The 24,079-nt window shown below is 40.6% G+C and overlaps 1 protein-coding gene across 4 annotated transcripts in view; it reads left to right on the top strand.

Moving 5' to 3' along the window:
• LTBP1 (latent transforming growth factor beta binding protein 1) overlaps positions 1–24,079 on the top strand; it is a 447,138-nt gene that overhangs the window by 301,010 nt on the left and 122,049 nt on the right. For 3 of the 4 annotated variants that reach the window (XM_040350808.1, XM_040350809.1, XM_040350811.1), the window contains 2 exons: positions 8,294–8,416; positions 23,685–23,852. In XM_040350808.1, coding sequence (XP_040206742.1) covers positions 8,294–8,416; positions 23,685–23,852 — 291 coding nt within the window. The remainder of the gene's footprint in view (positions 1–8,293; positions 8,417–23,684; positions 23,853–24,079) is intronic. The other variant, XM_040350810.1, reaches the window with a different exon arrangement.

Raw genomic sequence — 24,079 nt, 5'->3', positions numbered from 1 at the left:
TAACTTAACACTTACCCTGTCTCTGAAGACTCACTCAGTGAGTAAGGCCGCCTACACACGATAGGATCGCTAGAGGACAACGGTCTGAAGGACCGTTTTCATCAGTCCAAATCGATCGTGTGTAGGCCCCATAGGTTATTTAACCTTCTATCAAAAAAATTAGAACTTGCTTTAAAATTTAACCGATGGACGCCAAGGTCAAAACTGATCTTTGGTATGCAAAAGCATCGGTTAAAAACCTGTGCATGCTCTGAATCAAGTCGACGCATTCTTGGAAGCATTGAACTTCGTTTTTTCAGCACGTCGTTGTGTTTTACGTCACCGCGTCGTGACCCGATTGGTTATTTAACCGATGGTGTGTAGGCGCGACAGACCATCAGTCAGCTTCTTCGGTTAACCGATGAGAACGCTCCTTCGGACCGTTCTCATCGGATGGACTGATTGTGTGTACGAGGCTTTAGTCAGTTGGATTGTGCACAAATAACTACTTCAATTATTAAAGTCACTTGGCACCTTTATACCCAGTTCCCACCGGTTCTGCTGCAAAAGGGTTTGAATCTGTGGGATCAAGTGCTGACATCATCCACTGAGTGGAGTGTCACATGCACATTCAATGCTCTCTTTTCCACCATGCAGCACCAAAGAAGTATCTTCACACTGCTACTCCTGCTTCCATAGAGCTACACTAAATGTATTCACCTCCAGCCATCTTACCCTGACCTGCTATCAGCCAACTTATTTTCATTAGTATCCAAGGCCTTTCCTCCTAGCTTGAATCTACACATTGCTTTAAAGGCACATGGTCGCAACATGCCTGATTCTGAGTCCTACTCTACTGGGTCCCCTCCAGCTTACATTCTACTAATAGTTCTGGGGTTGCTTGCAATGTGCCTTCTGATGGTGCTGATGTCTAAAGATGGAACAGAGAATAACAACATTCCAGAATGCAGAGTCCTTATTGGCTCAATCAGGTGTGGCTGGACCCTCTCCTCTCTCAACTGAGATTTTTACCATGGTCATACAAGATTTTGTGACCCAAATTATGAAGTTGTTAGCTGCCTCTGATCGAAGAGGTCATAAGTGTGTTTCCTTTCTCTTTTCTGAAGATTTTATATTGATTTTTGTATAGTGGCTTCTGAGTCATTGGCTGCAGAGACTGTGATTTTGAGTTGCTTCTGGGCTTGAATTATGACCTTTCCCCTGAGGAGTCACAGTGTGCTGCTATTACTCTTAAATAAAATAAAATCATTTCAGCTCTTACTGATGCAATACACAACATTATAAAACTAGAGGATCAACATGTTGCTTCTACTGGTGCTGTTTACAATCTTGGGTCATTTAAAATTTGTAAGACCATAAACACTTTCACTTTGCACCCACTTTTTCAACTATTTCTCTATGAAGATCGGAAGCATTCGGACAAGCTCTTTGCTTACTCCAAACGTGTATTAGCCCTGTGACGATTTTGTGCAGAAGTGATCTATCCCCACTGTGGATCTAGCAGTGTCTCACCTTAACGGGGCACTTACTATTCCATTAAAGGGCACATCTGTCCTTAACCACTTCACATCCAGGGTATGCGAATATTCATCGTGGGCAGCAAGTGATTACACCAGGATCATAGTTGCAGCTGCTACTGGACAATTTTAGGTACCATAGTTTGTCGCCATTTCACAAGCATGCACAATTTAAAATCTTGACATGTTTGGTTTTTGTTTACTTGAGGCAGCATCATCTTTTATATTTTAACAAACAATTGAGTATGATATTATGTTTGCCTGTACTAAAATTTATTTGTGCAATTGTATTTTTTTCCTGGAAATTTACATTTGAAAAATGGCTGCGCAAATATTGTGCAACATAGAAAAAATGCGACAGCCACCATTTCATTCTCCAGGGCCTCAGCTTTCAAAAAATATATAATGTTTGGGGATCCTAAGAAATTTTCTAGTAAAAATGCAGATTTTTTAAATTGCCATGGATAGCAAATAATTAATGACTTGACCGTTAGGCAGTTTGAAGCACTTTCTAAAGCTTCATTCTTACTCGTGGGCTCTCCCCTTTATTGGATTACAGCTTTGACCCTGCTTTGTCAAACCATTTTGTGTTGGTCAAAATGCCTTAAATGAAATAACTGCTGCCAATAATAATTCCTCACTGACTGATTCCACCAGGTGGAAAGTTTTCTGGAAGCCTCATTTCCTGCACATGTGTCTTATCTTAGTTTGTATAGGTAAGACACTTTTGCTAAAGTACTGAACTGTGAAACATTTGTCTAACAAGCGTTTGATGATGGACAGTGTCTCTTTGGATCAGCTCTTGACAACATCATTCGGGATGCTACTGGTGGCAAGAGCACCCAACTTCCTCAACAGAAGAAGCCTAAGGCCCCGTACACGCGGTCGAACAAAACCGATGAGAATGGTCCGACGGACCATTTTCATCGGTTCAACTCTGAAGTGGCCGTACAGCCTGATATGTGTACACACTGTCAGTACAAAATCTGATCGGGTCAGAACGCGGTGACGTCAAACCAGAGCTTTTTTTCTCAGAAAATAGGTGCAGGAACTCAACCACGACCCCGTTCAGATTTCAAAAACAGTAGAAGGGTCTTAAAGGGGCATTAAATACCAGGATTGCACTACATACAGACTGCAGAGTTCAGGGGAGTGCAGAGCTGTCACTTGTAAACACAGAAACCGATCTTCTGTGTTTACAAGTGATTGTAGTGACCGAGCACCAAAGGGTCTGAGCCAAAGGTGGTGGAACTGAGTTCCCCCAAGTTCCCCCTGAAAAAAAGCCCTGCGTCAAACACACGACGTGCTGAATAAAACAAAGTTCAATGCTTCCAAGCATGCGTCGACTTGATTCTGAGCATGCGTGGGTTTTGAACTGATGCTTTTCTGTACTAAGCATCAGTTTGGTCTGATGGGGCAGTGGTCCATCGGTTCGGTTTTGAAGCATGTTTAAAAATTTTGGACCGAAGGAAAACAGACCGATAGCCTATACACACGGTCGGTTTGGTCCGATGAAAATGAACTTCGGTTCATTCTCATCGGACCAAACCGACCGTGTGTATGGGGCCTCAGGAACAAACTGCAAAGTCTCCTGTCCTATCTGTTAAGACACATCCCCTTTATTTCTCCAGTCTCTCCACCCCCAAACCATGGCTCCCTGTCTACCCTTAAGGTCTGGCACTTAAGGTCTGAAAAATCTTCAGACAAGTCTTCCTCTAAATGAAGGTGTTCCCACACTTTCCAGATTGGGGAAATGTTTGTTAACCTTTGCAGATGCTTAGCTTGTGGTGCAAACTCTTGGGTGTTGGGGTTGTTATCCCAGGTCTGTAGACTTTTCTCCCTGCCCCCTCCTCAGTTTTTAACATCCAATGTTCATGTGTCACGCCAACCTGATCACTGTTCCCTGTCCCCAAGACCAAAAGGGGTATTCACTCAATTCTGGATCTGAAATCTTTGGAAGTCTTGATTCAAGTTTGAAAATGTTGCATGGAATCTACCAAACCTGTCATTGCTTCCCTTCAACAGGAAGACTTTCTGGCTGTGGACATCAGAGATGCATACTTACATACTCTATTTTTTTCAGGGCATCAGCTAGTCCTTTGCTTTGCTGTGGGTCCCCTACATCACAAGTCTGTAGCCCACCCATTCTGCCTCTTGTCTGCACCTTGCATGTTCAGTAAAGGGATAGTGCTATTCTAGCCCTGGTGCATTGTTTTGGGATCCCCATTGTGGGATACTTAGATGATCCCCTGTTGAGTGACACATTCTTTTTTGTACAGTGTGAAATCACCTGTCCAGAAGTTACAGTGATTCAAATGGATGCTGAATTCTCAAAGATTGTTGTTGGAAATGACAAAGAGCATGTACAATTTTCTGCTTCTGCCTTAGGTCTGATGAGAGCCTTTTTTAAGGCAGTCTTATTTGCCCAAACTTACTTCAGGCTTCTAGAATGCAACATTCTGATATGATGGGACAAGGCAATCCAGTCTTTAGACTGGTTGCTCAGTAATCCTTTAGAATCTCGAAAAGTCCTTCTTGTCTTTTGGAGGATCCTCACAATAGACGCCAGTCTGTCGGACTGGGAATGCGCCTGAGCACCTTGTCAGTGCAGGGGACTTGGTCATTGGTGGGATCTCCTCTCCAAATCAGCATTCTGGAACTTCAGGGCAATTTGGTTGTCTCTACAGTGTATAGGGATAAGAATATGATCCTCACAGGATAATACATCATGGTGCAAATATATCTATAGTCAGCATTATATGCAAAACACATAATACTAATAATAGAAGTGCTAATTATAGACATTATATAAAGTGTGGTTATATAGTATAGATGTGGAAACTAAAATGACAATTATGAATTTGTTTAAGATAAGCGCATGGTGATATGTCATACATAATGTACAATTAGGAAATGTACCAAGGGGACATGGGTCGCCATGGTACTATCGTTTTACTTGTGTGGCTTTTGACAAGAGTACCCTATAAAGTGTTACCAATTTGCATCAGATTCAGAGCTTACTGTGACGGCCTTGTATGTGAGCTCTCCGTAATTATGTAATGAAATTGCATAACAAATAAACATGATTTGGAATTCTCTTGGTCTAAAGGTGATTTCCTATAGAGATAAAAATATCTCTATTCCACAGCAATGGGCCATTCTACTGGGGGTCATCTATAGATCTTGCTGCAGTAAATGTAGATTGGATCCTGTCCTGTGTATTTTCCAGGTTTAGACTATTGGCAGGGAGACTTGAATGAATGAGTAACTTGTATAGTGCTACAAACGCGAACTAAATTACCTAAAGGTGCTCCCTCAGCTGCCAATACCTGGACCTTGGGGTGCCTTGTAGTTGTTCTAGGACCTATGTTGCAGGTGGAGGACGCCAGATGTGAACCTACTGGTTTCCAGGTTCAAGAACAAACTGGACAAGTTTGTCTCCAGGTACAAGGATCCTCTAGAGAATGCAATGAATGCTCTTGTGGCTCCTTGGATTAGCACGCCTTCATCGGTCTTCTGCAAACAGTGAAATTGTACTTTTAATAATTTATAATAAGTAAGGGTCCACTAAACCCTGGGGTACACCACGAATAACCTTAGACCATTAACAGTATGAATTGGTGATCATTACTCTCTGAATATCATTTTTAGACAGTTTTCTATCCATTTACAAACTGAATCTTCAAAGCTAGTAGATATTAACTTGCACAATAGCCTTCAAAACTGGCCCACCAAGTTAGGCTTGACACCAAAACCGAAACATAAGGTGACGGTCCTGGGGGCTATCCTGGACGAAAAATTAAGTATGATTCCCCAGGTCAGACAATCGGTTTCGAGAGCTACCCATTTTTTATGACTCATCCGCAAGACCAAACACCTTCTGACCCAGGATCAAAGGAAAGACTTAGGCCCCGTACACACGGCCGAGGAACTCGACGTGCCAAACACATCGAGTTCCTCGGTGTGTTCAGTCCTGGAGCCGCCGAGCAGCTCGGCGTGCCGAGTTCTCCCATAGAACAACGAGGAAATAGAGAACATGTTCTCTATTTCCTCGCCGAGGTCCTCGTCGGCTTCCTCGGCCGAAAGTGTACACACGGCCGGGTTTCTCGGCAGAATTCAGCTCTGAAACGAGTTTCTGGCTGAATTCTGCCGAGAAACTCGGTCGTGTGTACGGGGCCTGTGTCCAGGCACTAATTATCTCTCGCCTAGACTTTTCAAACTGAGTCCTACTAGGCATTCCCATCAAATGGTTCAAGAAACTGCAGTTGGTGCAGAATCAAGCAGCCAGACTCATTTACAATCTTCAAAAGCAAGATCACATCAGCCCTGTGCTCAAAGAACTCCACTGGCTCCCGGTTATAAAACGTGCTGATTTTAAAATCATCTGCCTGATTTACAGGGGCTATCACCAGCTGGGTCCACAAATCCTGTCAGACCTGACCCCACACTCTACACCTAGACGCTGTCTCCGTTCAGCCGACAAAGCCCTAATCACTGGCAATACCGATAGGCTAATTTCCATAGGAAATGGTTTGGTTCTGCTGGGGCTACTCTCTGGAACCAAACCCTGCTTACCATTCGCATCTCTCCAAGCCTTTATACGTTTAGGAAAAAGCTCAAGACCTGGCTATTTTTCCAAGCATTCCAATCCTAGGTCTATCTTCCTCTGTTCATCCCCTCGCTGACTTCTAAATCTTTCTTTCCCTCTCCCTCCTCTCTTCTTCTCCTCTTTTTTTTCTATCTCCTCCTCTGCCATGCAGCAGTTGCATTTATTTATGCTACCCTCACCAGAACATCCGGGCAATCTGTCATAAAGCGCTTTGGCACCACTGACTGGTGGTATATGTGCGCTTTACAAACAAATAGTAATAATAAATAAATAAAGTACAAAGTTATTCTTTTCACACATTTCAGTGCATTTGTTTTATTTATGTAATATTAATTGCACTTTATTTTCTGGACACATTTTGTATATACAATGGGGATCGAAAGTTTGGGCACCCCAGGTAAACATTTGTATTAATGTGCATAACAAAGCCAAGGAAAGATGGAAAAATCTCCAAAAGGCATCAAATTACAGATTAGACATTCTTATAATATGTCAAAAAAAGTTAGATTTTATTTCCATCATTTACACTTTCAAATTCAGAATTTATAGCATGCACTGCCCCCTTTGCAAAGCTGAGACCTGCCAGTGTCATGGATTGTTCTCAATCATTGTTTGGGAAGACCAGGTGATGTCAATCTCAAAGGTTTTAAATGCCCAGACTTATCTGACCTTGCCCCAACAATCAGCACCATGGGTGTCTAGAAAACAGTTGTCTAGAAAACTGAAACTGAAAATAGTTGACGCTCACAAAGCTGGAGAAGGCTATAAGAAGATAGCAAAGCGTTTTCAGATGTCAATATCCTCTGTTCGGAATGTAATTAAGAAATGGCAGTCATCAGGAACAGTGGAAGTTAAAGCATGATCTGGAAGACCAAGAAAAATATCAGACAGAACAGCTTGCAGGATTGTGAGAAAAGCAATTCAAAACCCACGTTTGACTGCACGATCCCTCCAGTCTGGCAGACACTGGAGTTGTGGTACACTATTCCACTATAAAGAGATACTTGTACAAATATGGTCTTCATGGAAGAGTCATCATAAGAAAACCTTTTCTACGTCCTCACCACAAAAATCAGCGTTTGAACTTTGCAAATGAACATATAGACAAGCCTGATGCATTTTGGAAACAAGTTCTGTGGACCGATGAGGTTAAAATATAACTTTTTGGCCGGAATGAGCAAAGGTACGTTTGGAGAAGAAAGGGCACAGAATTTAATGAAAAGAACCTCTGTCCAACTGTTAAGCATTGGGGTGGATTAATCTTGCTTTGGGGTTGTATTGCAGCCAGTGGCACAGGGAACATTTCACGAGTAGAAGGAAAAATGGATTCAATAACATTTCAGCAAATTTTGGATGGTAACTTGATGCCATCTGTGAAAAAGCTGAAGTTAAAGAGAGGATGGCTTCTACAAATGGATAATGATCCTAAACACACCTCAAAATCCACAGGGGATTACATCAAGAGGCATAAACTGAAGGTTTTGCCATGGCCTTCACAATCTCCTGACCTCAACATAATTGAAAATCTATGGATAGACCTTAAAAGAGCAGTGCGTGAGAGACAGCCTAGAGATCTCAAAGAACTGGAAGACTTTAGTAAAGGAAGAATGGGCAAAGATACCTCAAACAAGGATAAAAAGACTCTTGGCTGGCTACAAAAAGCTTTTACAAGCTGCGATACTTGCCAAAGGGGGCAGTACAAGATATTAACTCTGCAGGGTGCCCAAACTTTTGCAGACACCATTTTTTTGTTTTCTGTAATTTTGAAAGTATAATTTTTTTTACATATTATAAGAATGTCTAATCTGTAATTTGATGCCTTTTGGAGATTTTTCCATCTTTCCTTGGCTTCGTTATGCACATTAATACAATTTTTTACCTGGGGTGCCCAAACTTTCAATCCCCACTGTATATATATATATATATTTTTTTAGAAAGAGTTGACAGTTAACCAAGGCAAATAACATATATAAATGTTTTCATCATTATGATGTTAGATTACAAATATGTTTTTTTTTTTGTTTACATATAGACACGGACTATGTTATCTATTGATCAGTAATTATGTTGTTGTTCCATTGCCTTTCTTTATAATGGTCAGATTTGTTTAACAAGTTCAGTGTTGATTCATTATACATTCAGTATCGCTTCTTTTTTTAAATTACAGATATTAATGAATGCTACATACAGGGTATTTGTCCAAATGGGGACTGTTTAAATTCTCTGGGAAGCTATAGGTGCACCTGCAAACAAGGGTTTGTTCCAGATCCTACATATTCATCTTGCATTGGTAAGTAAGAACATTAATTCATCACACTTGTTTACCTTCTACTGAACCTTATGTACTCACTAGTAAAATGCTGGAAGACTTGGAAAAAAAAAAAAAATGTTTCTTCTGCTACTTCCATTGATGAGCATTTTAACACTGAGTACTAAATAAAACGTAGACATGATAGACTATAAATGTTCTTGCATATGTACCAGAAGGAAGTGAAACATCTTTTTCCTAGTCATACATCATAGAACACAGAAAAGTAGTTAAAAGTTAGACTGGCCCAGGTTAAAACTGCTACCCAGATTTGTAAATGCAGCAAGCAACAGAAAATGCCTTTCCCACTTATTGGGATCTATGCCTTCTCAGATTGTGACTCAAGCACCTTTTATGGCAAACGCACATTGGTGTCAAGAGCTGATGACACATTAGCTAAGTCAATGATCCTTGCTAACTCCTGTGAAAAAATACAAGCTGATACACAAGCTACCTTATCCATCAGGTACAGAAACAACAGTCAACTGAGATAACTAGCCAAAGCGACGATGAAAAAAATATAATTTAAACTTGCTTGTGGCTGTAACGTATTGCCGGGTAAAAAATGGCGTGGATCTCCCTCCCCAGTCCATAAAAATACGTGGGGCTCCCCCCCATAATCCATATCCGGCCCTTTGGGTCTGGTATGGATTTTAAGGAGAACTCCAGCCAAAATTTAAAACAAATTGGTGTTTGCCCCCACCCAAAAAAAAAATTCATACCAGACCCTTATCTGAGCATGCATCCTGGAGAACAGAATAGGGGGGGGGGGCAAACCATACCAGGCTTCCTGAACCATACTAGGCCACATGCCCTCAACACGGGGAGGGTGCTTTGGGGTCCCCCCAAAGCATTTTGTCCCCATGTTGATGGAGACAAGGGCCTCATCCCCACAACCCTTGCCCAGTGGTTGTGGGGGTATGTAGGCGGGGGGGGCTTATCATAATCTGGAAGCCCCCTTTAACATACATTGTTCATCCTAACCATTCACAAAAACAATGTGATGTCCATCCATCTTCAATCACAGCGCCTAGTGGACCCGAAAAATCAAAAAAAGAACTCCGCAATGGGAGGTGTCCCGCCGACTGCTGTCTTTTCACAGTGACAACTGTTATATAGGCAAGGATGGGGCCACCCAGTGATGTAACCGAAGTACCTCGCCCCTTCTAAAATCATGTGTCGTCAAAGGGGCGCGGGGTCATCCGGTTATGTCAGCGGGTGGCCCGCCCTTGCCTATATAACAATTGTCGCCGCGAAAAGACAGCAGTCCCCATCGAGGCAAAGCTTTTTTGTTTTTTTATTTTGCGGGTGATTGAAGATTTGTGGACATTGCGGGACACTTATTGTTTTCTTTCTTAATAAAGGAATTGTCAAAACTGTCGTTTGTGGTTTTTACCTTTTGACAATTTTTTTGGGTGAATGGGTAGGGGTACAATGTAAGACCCCAAAGCACCCTCCCCATGTTGAGAGCAGGTGGCCTGATATGGTTCAGGAGGGGGGGTTGGCTCAGGAGGCCTGGTATGGTTCACCCCCCTATTATGTCCTCCAGGCTGCTTGCTCGGATAAGGGTCCGGTATGAATTTATTTTATTTTATTTTGGCATGGAGCTCCCCTTAATATCCATACCAGACCCAAAGGGCCTGGTATGGACTGGGGGGGGGGGGGGCACGCAATTTTTTACCCGGCAATACGTTACAGCCACAAGCAAATTTTAATTATATTTTTTCCTTTAGACAGATGCACTACTTTATAGACAGACTAAAGGGACAACCCCCCCCCCAAGGCACGATATTTAAAGAAATACTTAATTTTTGTTGTTTCACTTTAAGCATTCTTAAAATCACTGCTCCCGAAAAAACGGTTGTTTTTAAAACTTTTTTTTTGCATTGATACATGTCCCCTGGGACAGTACCCGGGTTTTAAAAGCTAATATGCAAGTTATTGCCATAAAATGAGCACTTAAGATTTTTCATGTTCGTGTCCTATAGACTTTATTGGTGTTCGAATGTTCGCACAATTTTTTTGCCTGTTTGCATGTTCTGGTGCGAACCGAATGGGGGGAGGGGGTTTAGGGTGTTTGGCTCATCCCTAGTGCCTACCGAAAATTTTGATGAATACAACATCTCAGTTTTGATACATTTACAGTGTGTATGTTCAACTTTGCAGATTGGCACCAAGCATAAGTGTATTTTCCACAACTTTGCCATATTTCATGGTCTACATTCACAATGTCAGTTTGAGAGAAATGTTGTGTTGCTAAAGCAAGTAGAAATAAAGTTACAAGCAAAACCAGCACCATAAGATTTACAATTTTTTTTGGGGTTCGCAATTACAAACATTTATGGGTACGTGACAAAAAACTGCAGGATATTTTGTGGAGAAATTTTAACATATAGGCCATATGGGTGTTGTCTATGCAAAAATGCATTTAAAACGTAGTGCCCAAGTGTGGGAACGAAAATCGTTTTCTTGGCACTTTTTCCTAGTTCACCTTGTAGCCTAAAACAGGAAGAGCCTATCAGGTTTTCCTCCACTCACACTGACAGACGCAAGTAGAGGAGAGCTGATCGGCTGCTCTCCTGAAGGGGGGGGGGGGGTCTGCGTTGATAATCAGCGCATTGATTATTAGTGCAGACCCATCGAGGATGCCCACTGGAGACCACCAGAGATGCCCACTGGAGACCACCAGGTGAGCCCACCGGGGATGCCACTCAGTGCCCATTGGGATGGCACTCTGTGCCCATCAGTGATTGCCTGTCAGTGTCTCCTGATTAGTGCTGCCTATCAGTGCCCACCAGTGCCACCTATGAGTGCCCATCGTGCCACCTATCAGTGCCACAGTTATTTACAAAGTACTGTAATAGAAACTAAGAAAAAACGTTTTTCTTTTCAAAATGTTTAGTCTTTTTTTTTATTTGGAGCAAATACCACCAAAAGAAAGCTCTGGTAAAAAAATTATAAAAAAAGTTTTGCATGACCACACAAATGTCATTCAAAATGCGACAGCGCTGAAACCTGGACTGGACAGGAAGGGGATGAAAGGGCCCTGTATTGTGGTTAAAATGTGCCTTATTTCTCTACTGACCGTAGCACCAGGTAAATACCTAAATACTTTTGACATTTCCACATGATTTCCTAAAGAAACACCTCTTACAATTTAGTCACCGACAAAAAGATGACTTCTCCTTTTAGGAACCTTATTCACAACACTTGCCTGTTTGCAACATCAGATACAAAATGTACTTTTGAAATTGCAAAGCAATCTCTTTCCTATGCACAGAAGGGCTGCCATTCTCACAAACGACTATGTCTGATACTGTTGTATCAGCTTCAGAAAGAACACTATAAGACCCGGTTCACACTGGGGCGACACGACAGGCGGCTCAGCCGCCTGACGTGTCGAGTCCCATTTACTGCAGTGGAACCGTTCTAATAGGAGCGACGCAAGTCGCTCCGACTTAGAAAAAAGGTTCCTGTAGTATTTCGGGGGCGGCTCAGGGCGACCTGCATTGACTTCTATACAGAAGTCGTTTTGCGAATAGCCTCTGAAGTCGTCCTCAGGACGACTTGCAGAGTCGCCCCCGAAGTCGTGCCGCCTATGTGTGAACCGACTCTAAGGGGTATGTAGCGTCACACCAAAAACTACATGTTTATGGTACACAGTCCTCACTCTTCCAGACCAAACGTTTGTCCATTCTGCCCTTCTCCTGAAGAAGAGGTGGCTTTTTTTCAAGGCAGCTCAACGGAACAAATTGGCGGGGACAGCCACCTGATCTCAGACTGAAAGGCACAACCCAAGGAATTTAGATAAGCAATGTCACCATGTAGACTAGAATTCTGCACCCAGATTCCAAAAAGTACCACAAAAATTATTTCACTGAAATAAATCAGACATTTAAAAAAAAAAATTACTTAAATTCAAACACAGATATTAACCAAAGATAACTGACTGTCTCCATACTCAGCCATTTTCAAACTATGCACTTTTGTCTACTGCATGTATGTGCTAATGCACTCACAGCAAGCAATCTCCACAGGGTAAATTCTTCAGTTTTTATACTCCTTTTAAATCCCACACTAACGAAGCACCAATTAGGATAATAGATCATGTCTCTTACGTGTGCTAATTGATAGTTCCCAGTATGCCCAACACCTAAGCTAGCCATAGACAGATCAAAATTTGACTAGTTCAGCAGGACCATCTATGGACAGGCTGGTTGCGCCAAAGTTGATCAATTTAATGACTTCAGTACAATCACTGTCAGCTTATTTTCATTCAATCACGGCCGGCGTCTATAGCTGTGTTCTGACAGGTAGTTCCTGTCACCATCTGTATCAGATTTTCTTGAGTTTCTTCAATTTAATTCACATGTCTTTGGCTGCAAAAAAAAAATGTTTTAATAGGTGATCCAGATTTACAGAAAGTACAATAATAAGTACTATTTTTTGGCAAAAGCAGAACTATGTTTTTTTGAAAGGAGTTTATGTGGCAAGTGACCAAGGTAAAATTATACGTTCTCAGTCAACGACAGTAATTTGCACCTTCTACTTTGGCATGTCTCCAGTTCCTGTCCCATTTCTTGCCTTATTTCTCTGTCCTCAAATATATGTAGGATATATGTGAGATGCTGTGGAAGGGTTATTCTATAATTGTAAACATGAGTAGGTTGGCTCAGATTCATATAGATAAACACAGAAACAGAATAACGTTTCAAACCCCAATTTTCTCATAAACTTTCAAATCATATATCTTTCTTTGTTCCAAATATTATATGCAGGAACATTTTTGCGTATACTTTTCCTTTCACCACCTGGCAGCCAAGCAGTAGAAATTGTGTAGCACAGACCAGAACATCAGTGCTTGAGCAAATATGAATTCGTTTTTTTTCTTTCTGATACATATTTGTGAAGCAGTTTGGAAAGATTTAGAATTAAATGTTTTTAATTTACATTTGGATTTCACGGAGTACGATTGCTTTCCTTGTCTGGTAAACCCTGTACTGTACATCCTATTCAGCTTCTGAACTGATTTTCTTCCCCTGAGATTGCAAAAAAAGGAACTAGGGTGTATCTCAAATGCAAACCATTTTTCCCTTAACCCTTTTGTATTCTGAAGTCATTAATGTCTAGATGCCCATTCCAAAAATAAGATTAAAGTTGTTCATTTTTGATTTTGCATAGTTAGAAAAACAGCAGTAAGCCCAGGTTCACACTGGTCTGCGGGAATGAAGCCGTGCGAGTTTCACTCCCGCTTGTCGGTTCCAATTTCGGCCACAATTTCAGAGACATCTGTTTAGGTTTCTTCACAGATGTCAATGTAAATTGTGGCCCGAAATCCCAAAAAGTAGTACAGAACGTACTTTTTGAAATTGGTGCAGTTCCGCAGCGGTGCAAAGGGTTAGTATTTAAAAGTATAACTAAAGGTAACACTTTTTTTTGTTTTGTACAGAGTGGAGAGGGATTAGAACACCTGTCATTAAAAGTGAAAGTAAAAGAAAATAGCAAATATTGGGTTGTCCTCAGAAAAGTAATAGAGGGGATATCTTCCAATGGGAACACTAGTTCTGGTGACCTGGGGGTCCCCAAGAAATTCCCTTCATTTCCTCTTACTTCTTGTTTGGCTATGGGACAGGAAGTGAAGGGAAATCTCCGAAATGGAACACAGATGATGGAAAAAAAATCTGACAGCAGTTATAACCCTCCCATAGGCCCCGTACACACGACCAGTTTCCTCGGCAGAATTCAGCTTCCGACCGAGTTTCTGGCTGAATTCTGCCGAGGAAACTGGTCGTGTGTACACTTTCGGCCGAGGAAGCCGACGAGGAGCTCGACGAGGAAATAGAGAACATGTTCTCTATTTCCTCGTTGTTCTATGGGAGCTCTCGTCCCGCCGAGCTCCTCGGCGGCTTCAGGGCTGAACTGGCCGAGGAACTCGATGTGTTTGGCACGTCGAGTTCCTCGGCCGTGTGTACGAGGCCTTACTCTATCCAAAATGAAAAAAAAAAAGTTTTGCCCATAGTACTTTAACTTCTTTCAGGCTCAAGTAGTGCTGATATATACACAGGTATAATTTGCAGCAGGATTTACATTATAGTCTATGGCGGTGAAATCGTGCTGAAGTCCTACAACAATACATGAACTACTTCTCAAATCATACTACTTAAATCTTGTATCTCATATTTATTAAGGCATTAGATGCTACTCCAGGTGCAATTTGTAAATCGCATTTCGTACCTGCAGTCGGTGTGACCAGGGGCTTATTTCCTCTTAACAAAAATAGTTGTTGGAAGTTTTTGAAAAGGATAACAAAGTATCAGTAATGTTGTTACCAATGGGTTAGTTAGGGATAGTGCTGAAACAGTTCAAACTCATACATCTGCTGATGTGTGATTTGTCGCATTCTGTTGATGAAACAACAGCCATTTGGTCAACTTTCTTTAGCATTTATCTTTCAGATGCTGTTCAAATATTCTTAGCAGGTACATTAATGATGCTACAGTAATGCTTTGGCTACTTGTAAGGTACACTCTCACCATCCCCTCCACATGATATAAATGATCATTCTCTAAATAAATTGTATTGATTAGTACATTTTTTGTACAGTTATGCTGTTTTATTATAAGTTGGCATATTTTTTTTCGTTGTGGTTACAAAATTAGAACTAGCTTCTTATTTAGTGCCAGTTTACACATGTGCGTTGGCGGACATTGCATGTGATTCGCACCACACTGCTGTGCAGATCACATGCAATGTCTATATGGCTGAATTCACATTGCATCCAGACCAAAATGTTGCAGGACCCTTTTTTTTGTCTGCACCAGAATCGGATTGCATGGGTGATCGCATGCGATCCGATTCCTGTCCAAATTCACAGCTCGCACTGCGATATGCGAACCGATCTGGCGGTGTCATTAACTTTCTATTGACACCCGCTGTGGTTCACATAGGTAAGTGTAAACTGCCTGCGAGTTCTATGCGATGCGGGAACCGCATCAAGCTGGTGTGAACCGGCAACTAAATCAGTATGCCTCCTTTACTCAATTCTATTATTTCAACGTTTATCTTAAACATTTGTATTCTGTTTCTTATACATGGTATTTTTGGGATTAGTATATTAAATCTGAAATATCTACTCATGTATATGTTGTCAGTTTAAGGAACCTCAAATAAAGCTATATATGGAGAAAAACCCTCATGGTGGGACTTAACTGGCATTGGGTTGTTGTGTAGATAAGTAGAAAAAGGTTGAATAGGTTTTTAAAAGTTTACAAATTCTTTATTACTACTAACTGTACAAATATTTATAACAGTACATATTAAAATTGGGTTGGATAATCTATCCAGATGCAATATACTCAAGAGGGGAACCACCAAACAAAGAACGATGATGGAAAACACCCAACACGTTTCAAAATAGATTTTTCTTTTTCAGGGGTGGAAAAACATTAAAAAGAGCAGATTACCTTCTTTAGAGTGGTAAGTGCATCTAGAAATATTACCCAAAGTTAAAAAAAATCTGCTTAGTGTCCTCTGAGCATCGCTAGGGTGTGTCAATGCCAATGCCCATCTAGTGATTAACTGGGGTCGGGTAATTCAACACAAAGCAAGTATTGGTATATATGCTAGATCTTGAGTGTCCATGCAGAGCTATCAGTATTTAGGTTCATTCAATTGCACAGTCATCAGGGGTAAAAGTATGCTGGATTGGATAACATTCTAATTTATTGCATTATCTGTGTGTTGTTTCCATATATTTGGACATGAAAAATCATGGTATATTTGTAGATCACTGTATGAGCAGTCAGGGCAATGGAGAGGGTACAGTCCCAGGCTCATATCTAAAAAAAACTGTGACTTAGAATGCATCCACACTAGCTGTGTGGTCTGATGGCAGCTGACTAGCTGGGCATTGGCATTGATGCCCCCTGGTGATGCTTAACCACTTCCGGACCGCCTCCTGCACATATACGTCGGCAGAATGGCATGGCTGGGCACAAGCACGTATATATACGTCCTGTACTTGTACCCAGCCGTGGGTCGTGGGCGCGCGCCCGCGGCGCGCTCCCGCGACCCGGTCCGAAGCTCCGGGCCCAGGACCGCGGGTCCCGCCGACCCCATCGCCGCTCGAGTGCGGCGATCGGTCCCCGGAGCTGAAGAACTGGGAGAGCCGTGTGTAAACACGGCTTCCCCGTGCTTCACTGTGGCGGCGTATCGATCGCGTCATCCCCTTTATAGGGGAGACACGATCGATGACGTCACACCTACAGCCACACCCCCCTACAGTTGTAAACACTCACAAAGTGAACCCTAACTCCTACAGCGCCCCCTGTGGTTAACTCCCAAACTGCAACTGTCATTTTCACAATAAAGAATGCAATTTAAATGCATTTTTTGCTGTGAAAATGACAATGGTCCCAAAAATGTGTCAAAATTGTCCGAAGTGTCCGCCATAATGTCGCAGTCACGAAAAAAATCACTGATCGCCGCCATTAGTAGTAAAAAAAATAAAAATGCAATAAAACTATCCCCTATTTTGTAAATGCTATAAATTTTGCGCAAACCAACCGATAAACGATTATTGCGATTTTTTTTTACCAAAAATAGGTAGAAGAATACGTATTGGCCTAAACTGAGGAAAAAAAATAAAATTAGATATGTTTTTTGGGGGATATTTATTATAGCAAAAAGTAAAAAATATTGAATTTTTTTCAAAATTGTCGCTCTATTTTAGTTAATCGCGCAAAAACTAAAAACCGCAGATGTGATCAAATACCACCAAAAGAAAGCTCTATTTGTGGGGGAAAAAAGGACTTCAATTTTGTTTGGGAGCCACGTCGCACGACCGCGCAATTGTCTGTTAAAGCGACGCAGTCCCGAACTGTAAAAACCCCTTGGGTCTTTAGCCAGCATATTGGTCTGGGGCTTAAGTGGTTAAAGGACACTTTTTTTTACCTTTGCGTATTATTTCTAGATGAACTTACCACTCTAAAGAAGGCAATCTGCTCTTTTTATTGTTTTTGCACCCCTGAAGAAGAAAAATCTAATTTGAAACGTGTTGGGTGTTTTCCATCATCATTCTCTGTTTGGTGATTTCCCTCTTGAGTATATTGCATCTGTATAGATTATCCAACCCAATTGTAATATGTATTGTTATAAATATTTTTTGTATAGTTTTAAAAAATCTCTTCAACCTTTTTCTACTTATCTACATAACAACCCAGTCCCACTAAAGTCCCATCATGAGGGGTTTCTCCATATATACATATCCTTGGGATGTTGGCACATTAGCACCTATTTTCTAAATTTTCTGTAATAAAGGTGTGTTGTATGAAAGTATATGTCACTATACTAAAATCTTAAATACATTTTTACATTTTAATGTAATTTCTAAAGTAATTTCCAATGTTTTAAAATATGCTGCTTTAATTACATTGATACCTGATGATGGGATATCCTGTCATGGTGATCATCCTGTGTTGTTGCCCTGTCTCACGCTCTCCAAGTTGGGACTACGAATGACCATATCTACACATATTACACAATCATTACATAGGCATGGTCCATTGTTGTGACTCAGGAAACTCTTTCACAATCTATTACAAATTGATAATAAAGCTTTGGCTTTGAATTTACTATTATTTGTCATCTAATATTGATATCATTTATCACATGAGAATGACAAGCTGATACTGTGGGTAGCTAGACAGATATTTATTTCCATCAGTTTTTTATAAATAGTTAAATCAAAAATAGATAATGAAATGTGGTGAAATATGAAATGTGGCTCTGTTCAAGTTTCTAGCCCTTAGTAGTGTCGTGGAGTTGTCTGGAGGCATTTCTATATTCAGACTATGTGTGGGAGTAATATTCTCTGTCTACTTAAGGCATTATTTTGTGTCCCATGCATACCACTTTGCTATATATAATGAACCCTAGACAAGGTCATTTTTAGCCACCATTGCTGTTTATTTTGGCTTGTTGAGTGCTTTCTACTTGGCTGCAACAGATAAAATGTCAGACAAGATGTTCTCTCCCAGGAGAAGTTGAGACATTTACGCTGCATACCACATTTTAAGAGATATATGCAACCTGCTATACAGAGAATTTATGTTGTAGAAGAGCAGTCTACTTTTACTATTCAGAGCAAAGCTCATTTTCATTTGATTGATGGTTTAAGAACATAGTTAGGTAGCTTATATCTCGAGCACATAAGTGCATGTTTGAAACATCTGTTGTATTTAAATAAAGCGAGCGCTTAAATTAGTACAAGGCCGTGTTCTCTGCTTTATAGATCAGGACATTATTAATAGGTTAAAAGCATTGTATAATATATGAGTTATAACTAACTGCCTACTGTTTTAATAGTGATGTATTATTTCACCTCAAGCAGCCATTGTTTTCCAAATTAACAGAACACCGTAATCTGAACAATACTTTTTAACAGATTGCTAATGGTAGATCAAATACTTACAGCTGTGTTTTTAGCATACAGTATATGTTCATAAAATTTGCCATCTGCTTCTCTAATCCTGCTTGTACTGTAGTTATTACTGTTGCTCATTTCTGCCATTCTGGATGTAGCCTGTAAGATGCATATTACTAAAGGAGTACAGTAAGTGGTTCTAAAAGGTAGAATGTTTTTTTATCTTAGAGCCCTTCCAAGCTGGGGCTGCCAATGCCTTAGCAGTAAAGCGCTGCTTGATTTAGCGGTCCAAAGCTGTGCCCGAGAGGTCTCTCTCTCTCTCCTCACTGGATTTGGAGACATTAGTGGGAGCCATTTGTTACTGCCGCTGTCAATAAAATCCAGTGAGGAGAGAGTTGCTGTGACAGACTCGGACCCTCTTATGTCTAAAATCATCCTATGTCCACTAGGGGCATAGGATGACTGAGAAATTATATCTTGGACTACCTAAGAGGGGATTATTATGTAATTATTATCCACAATATATTCCAGGATATCTGTGAGAACTATTCGCTGGTTGTTGATTCTGAACTCAAATGGTTGGTTGTAAAAGTGACTCATTCATAGATGCTAATTTCCTCGCCTCCAGCCATCTCTGTTCTCTCTGCTAATTGACCCTGCTATTGTGTGAAGATGTCCTGTGTTTATACTTATGATAATGTGTATTGTATAGCAGGTGAGAGGAGACGGGATGTCTACCTTGAAAGGTATGTCTACCTTGAGTCACCTCGTCTGGGTAAATGATTAGTTAATTAGCTCATGTTAATTTATGTTCTGGTTACCTCTTTAACCACTAGCCGACCAGCCGCCACAGTTATACGGCAGCAGGTCGGCTTGGCTGCGCGAGATCACTTAGCTATACGTCATCTCGCATTTCAGCCAATAGGGGCGGGCCCCCACGCTCGCCCCTGTTGCCGACGTACGTGCCCGGCGTGATCCGCGATTGCTCATTACAGAGCGAGAACCGGGAGCTGTGTGTGTAAGGGGGAGAAATGACGGATCGTCTGTTCATACAATGTATGAACAGCGATCAGTCATTTCCCCTAGTCGGTCCCACCCCCCCATTCAGTTAGAACACACAAAGGGAACATAATTAACCCCTTCCTCGCCCCTAGTGTTAACCCCTTTCCTGCCAGTGGCATTTTTATAGTAATCAATGCATTTTTATAGCACTGATCGATATAAAAATGCCAGTGGTCCCAAAAATGTGTCCGAAGTGTCCGCCATAAGGTCACAGTACCGATAAAAATCGATGATCGCCGCCATTACTAGTAAAAAAAAAAATATTAATAAAAATGCCATAAAACTATCCCCTATTTTGTAGATGCTATAACTTTTGCGCAAACCAATCAATAAACGCTTATTGCAGTTTTTTTTTAGGAAAAATATGTAGAAGAATACGTATCAGCCTAAACTGAGGATTTTTTTTTTAATATATATATTTTTGGGGATATTTATTACAGCAAAAAATATTTTTATTTTTTTTAAATTGTCGCTCTATTTTTGTTTATAGCGCAAAAAATTAAAACTGCAGAGGTGATCAAATACCACCAAAAGAAAGCTCTATTTGTGGGGAAAAAAGGACGCCAATTGTGTTTGGGAGCCACGTCGCACGACTGCGCAATTGTCAGTTAAAGTGACGCAGTGCCGAATCGCAAAAAGGGGCCCGGTCATTGACCAGCGATATGGTCCGGGTCTAAAGTGGTTAAACTGTATATAAGACTGTATTCTTGGTTCTATTAAACACTCCATGTTTAGCACACAAACAAGTCTCATCTCGTTGTGTGTTGAGGGCAGCTGGAATATCTGATATCTATATCCAGACTGATAGGAAGCGGTATATGACGGAAGCACTCAATCGGAGTGTGGGACGTTCCGTTACAGTTGCTATATGTGTGTATAGAAACACACAGCCTGGCTTTGGATGAAGCCTGCACGTGTTCCACTGTAGGAAAAGAGGCTTGCTGTAGAGGCAGACAGAAGAGGAGGATCGCGGCGCTCTGAACAAGCAACCGAGACAACTTTGGACAGCTGCATTGTTAGATATGGGGGGGGAGGGTGTTAGGGTAGTGTTCGATGCATTAGCACATTTAGATACACTAAACAAATTGAAGCCAAACTGATCCTTGTAAGTTCAGCTGACAATAGTAAATGGTTTGTCTCAACCCTTTAACTGCTACATCTGTAGAACCGCTTTTTCTGTTGAAAAACAACATACTTACAGGCCAAGTCAGCAGGTGAAAATCCAAAAAAATAAAAAGTCTAAAAAATAACAAATGCAGCCATCACATCTAAGAATTGGTAAGCTGCAATATAATGAGGCTGAATTTACACCTGAGCGTTTCGTTTTAAGGTGTGTTTTTGCCGCAATTTTGCACATGTCAAAGGGTCACCAATGTAAAAAGCAGAATAACGCCTGTAATCTTCCCAAAAAGAAGCTCATGTACTGTTTTGAGCTCCAGGCATTTTGCTTCAGGCTACAAAATGCTCAGATGTAAACAGGGGGCATTTAAATGAATGGGATTTTGCTTGTTGGGAATTTTTCAGGCATTTTTTATGGTGTTTTTCGAGCTGAAAACACTTAAGTGGGAATGCAGCCTAAATGTTTGCTTTTCAGTTTAATACTGCTTTAATTTAAGGTCAGGAGCTGTAACCATTTATATATATATATACTATATATATATATATATATATATCCCAGGTCCACCCTTCCCACTGCAGCCCAATCAATCCACAATTAAAATAAATATAATTAAAATGCACTTCACACCCTTTTTAAATACCACACTCCCAGATGGCAGGGCTGATTTTTACTAAGGCCCAGGGAGCCCTCATGACAGGATAACTTTAAATTACACTGACATAGTCAGTGCCTGGAAAATAAATGTTTTTGTGTACAAAATGCTTTAGTGCAATGAATTCTAATGTGAAAAGGAAGGAGCTGCAATCAAAACAAAGGATTTGTCTTTATGTACAGTATTTTTATTACAATTCAAAAAGTGACAATATCTTTCTTTTTATTGGGCTTCTCTCTGTCATGTTTATTTAGTCTTTTTTACTTCCATATGTTGGAACTGAAAAATTAAGTTTATAATGTATTATGGCTGGCAGACCTCAGCATCACTTTGCTGTCTCATGAAGTGAGACTGGCACTTTGCCTTCGCCCCAAGTCCTGGATCTTGCTGCCAGACTGTTTCACGCATTCTACGATCAGAAATATGTACCACAGGCAGGAAGGGTGAAATATTACCCCTTAACAAGCAGCTGGTGTGATGCCAATAAACAAGTGAAGAGAACTTTGTAAAATTCTTTCTACATAGCATTACCTCTAGTACTGTATTTTACATCTAGAATTGTTTCTTTTTATACCATCTGTCCTAATCAAGTATTTTTCTTGAACCATGCCATTATGTTTGATGATTTGTTACTCTCTCTTTGTTAAACTGGCCTTACACCTGTAGAATTTTGTTAGAATATTTTTGTTTTCAGAACGATTGTTTGATTATCTAAGAATTTAAGATGACAATCCAACAATTAGTTTTGACCAGAGCAAGCAAAAAAAAAAAAAAAATTGAAGGACAAGGATGGATTTTTTTGTCAAATCTAAAGGGGTACAAACTAATTTCTCGTCAATGAATTTGCTTCCGGAAGAGAAAAATCATAGTCCTATGTGCATGCACATGTCAAAGTTAATTCGGAAGTAGAATGTTCATATGTTCTACGAAAATGGAGACAATAACATGGCCCTTAAAGGAAGAGTCATTCTAAACTAGCCACGATCCCATATGAAGGGGTAGGACAAGCAAACATTCAAACAAAATTCTAAAGGTGTAAGGCCATCATTATTCTATTTTTTTTCGTCCTCATTCTGTCACCATTTCCCCAAAATTAAGAAAGGTCATAAATAAAACTGGAGATCAAATATGCATTCTAACTGTTATTGTTATGAGTTTTAAAAAATGGGATTGATCATTCACTATTCACTAATCTAAGGGAAAAATTCCCCTGCAAAGTGAACAGTCTAATTACCTTTAGTAAATCAATCCCACAGTCTTTGATGTATTTAAATTTACAGCCATGGAAATCTACAATTCAACAGCGATCTATATTTGTCTGTGGACTAATTTCTGCAAATGAAATCATTCATTATACAAATTAAGGAATAGGCACAGAATAGGATTTAAACCAATAATTATTAAAGGGCGCTACCAATATTCAGACCTCCTGTATGCAGTCAATAGGGGAAGGCAGCAGTAAGGAGAAGGGGGTTTACAATGAGCCAATGAAACATAAACACAATTTTTCTCCCACACTACAATAAACTGCCTGCCCAGTAGACTGCATAGAGAGGCTTTAATAACTTTGGTGGCCACAGATGGGCAAGCCAATGCAATCCTGGAGTTCTTCCCGCTTTTTTTCATAGTGGCAGGATTTATCCTAAATCTACAATGTAACTTTTTGTGATTTATTTTTTGATTGATTCAGAGGGCCTGTGTGGCAGCAGGTTTTTCTGAACAATGAAATATGGGAAGGTTCGTCATTATGCAACAACAACAAATAAGGTCCTTGCTGCCACTTTAATAAGTGAGTAAAGGGATGAGCCATTTCTCCGATTCATCTAGCTTAAGGTTGATATAGCCATGGCTTGGTATAAGTGACATGCCAGTATAAGCAATATGCCAGTAGATAATCTGTTGTTGCTTAGTATCTGTGAGAATAATATTTAAACTGTTCTGGAAATATGGAGTGAATCACCCTAGTATTTTTCTTTTATTCTCCTTCCCACAGCTGAAAATCTTTTGGTGTCTGAGGAGAAGGGACCATGCTATCGGCTTGTGAGCACTACAAAGCAGTGCATGCATCCTTTGTCTGTTCAACTTACTAGGCAGCTCTGCTGTTGCAGTGTAGGCAAAGCCTGGGGACCCAACTGTGAAAAGTGCCCTGTACTTGGAACTGGTAAGTCTAAGAACTGATGCTTTTGACTTGGACATACTGTATCTGTTTTGACAGTGTTGCCTGTTTATAAAACTGTTTTGGGAACATCTTTACTGGTTTGTCCTATGTTTCTACAAAGGTAAAATTAATTTAATAAAAATCTATTTTGGGAGCATAGATGGATATGACCAGTTTAACCTCCCTGGCGGTATTCCAGAGTGTGGCTCGGGGGTTAAATTTCAGTACCA

Source organism: Rana temporaria, chromosome 4 (assembly GCF_905171775.1).
Source record: "Rana temporaria chromosome 4, aRanTem1.1, whole genome shotgun sequence".
NCBI classification, from domain to species: domain Eukaryota; kingdom Metazoa; phylum Chordata; class Amphibia; order Anura; family Ranidae; genus Rana; species Rana temporaria.
The sequence above is the reverse complement of the archived record's forward strand: the minus strand, read 5'-3'. Positions and strand labels throughout refer to the sequence as shown.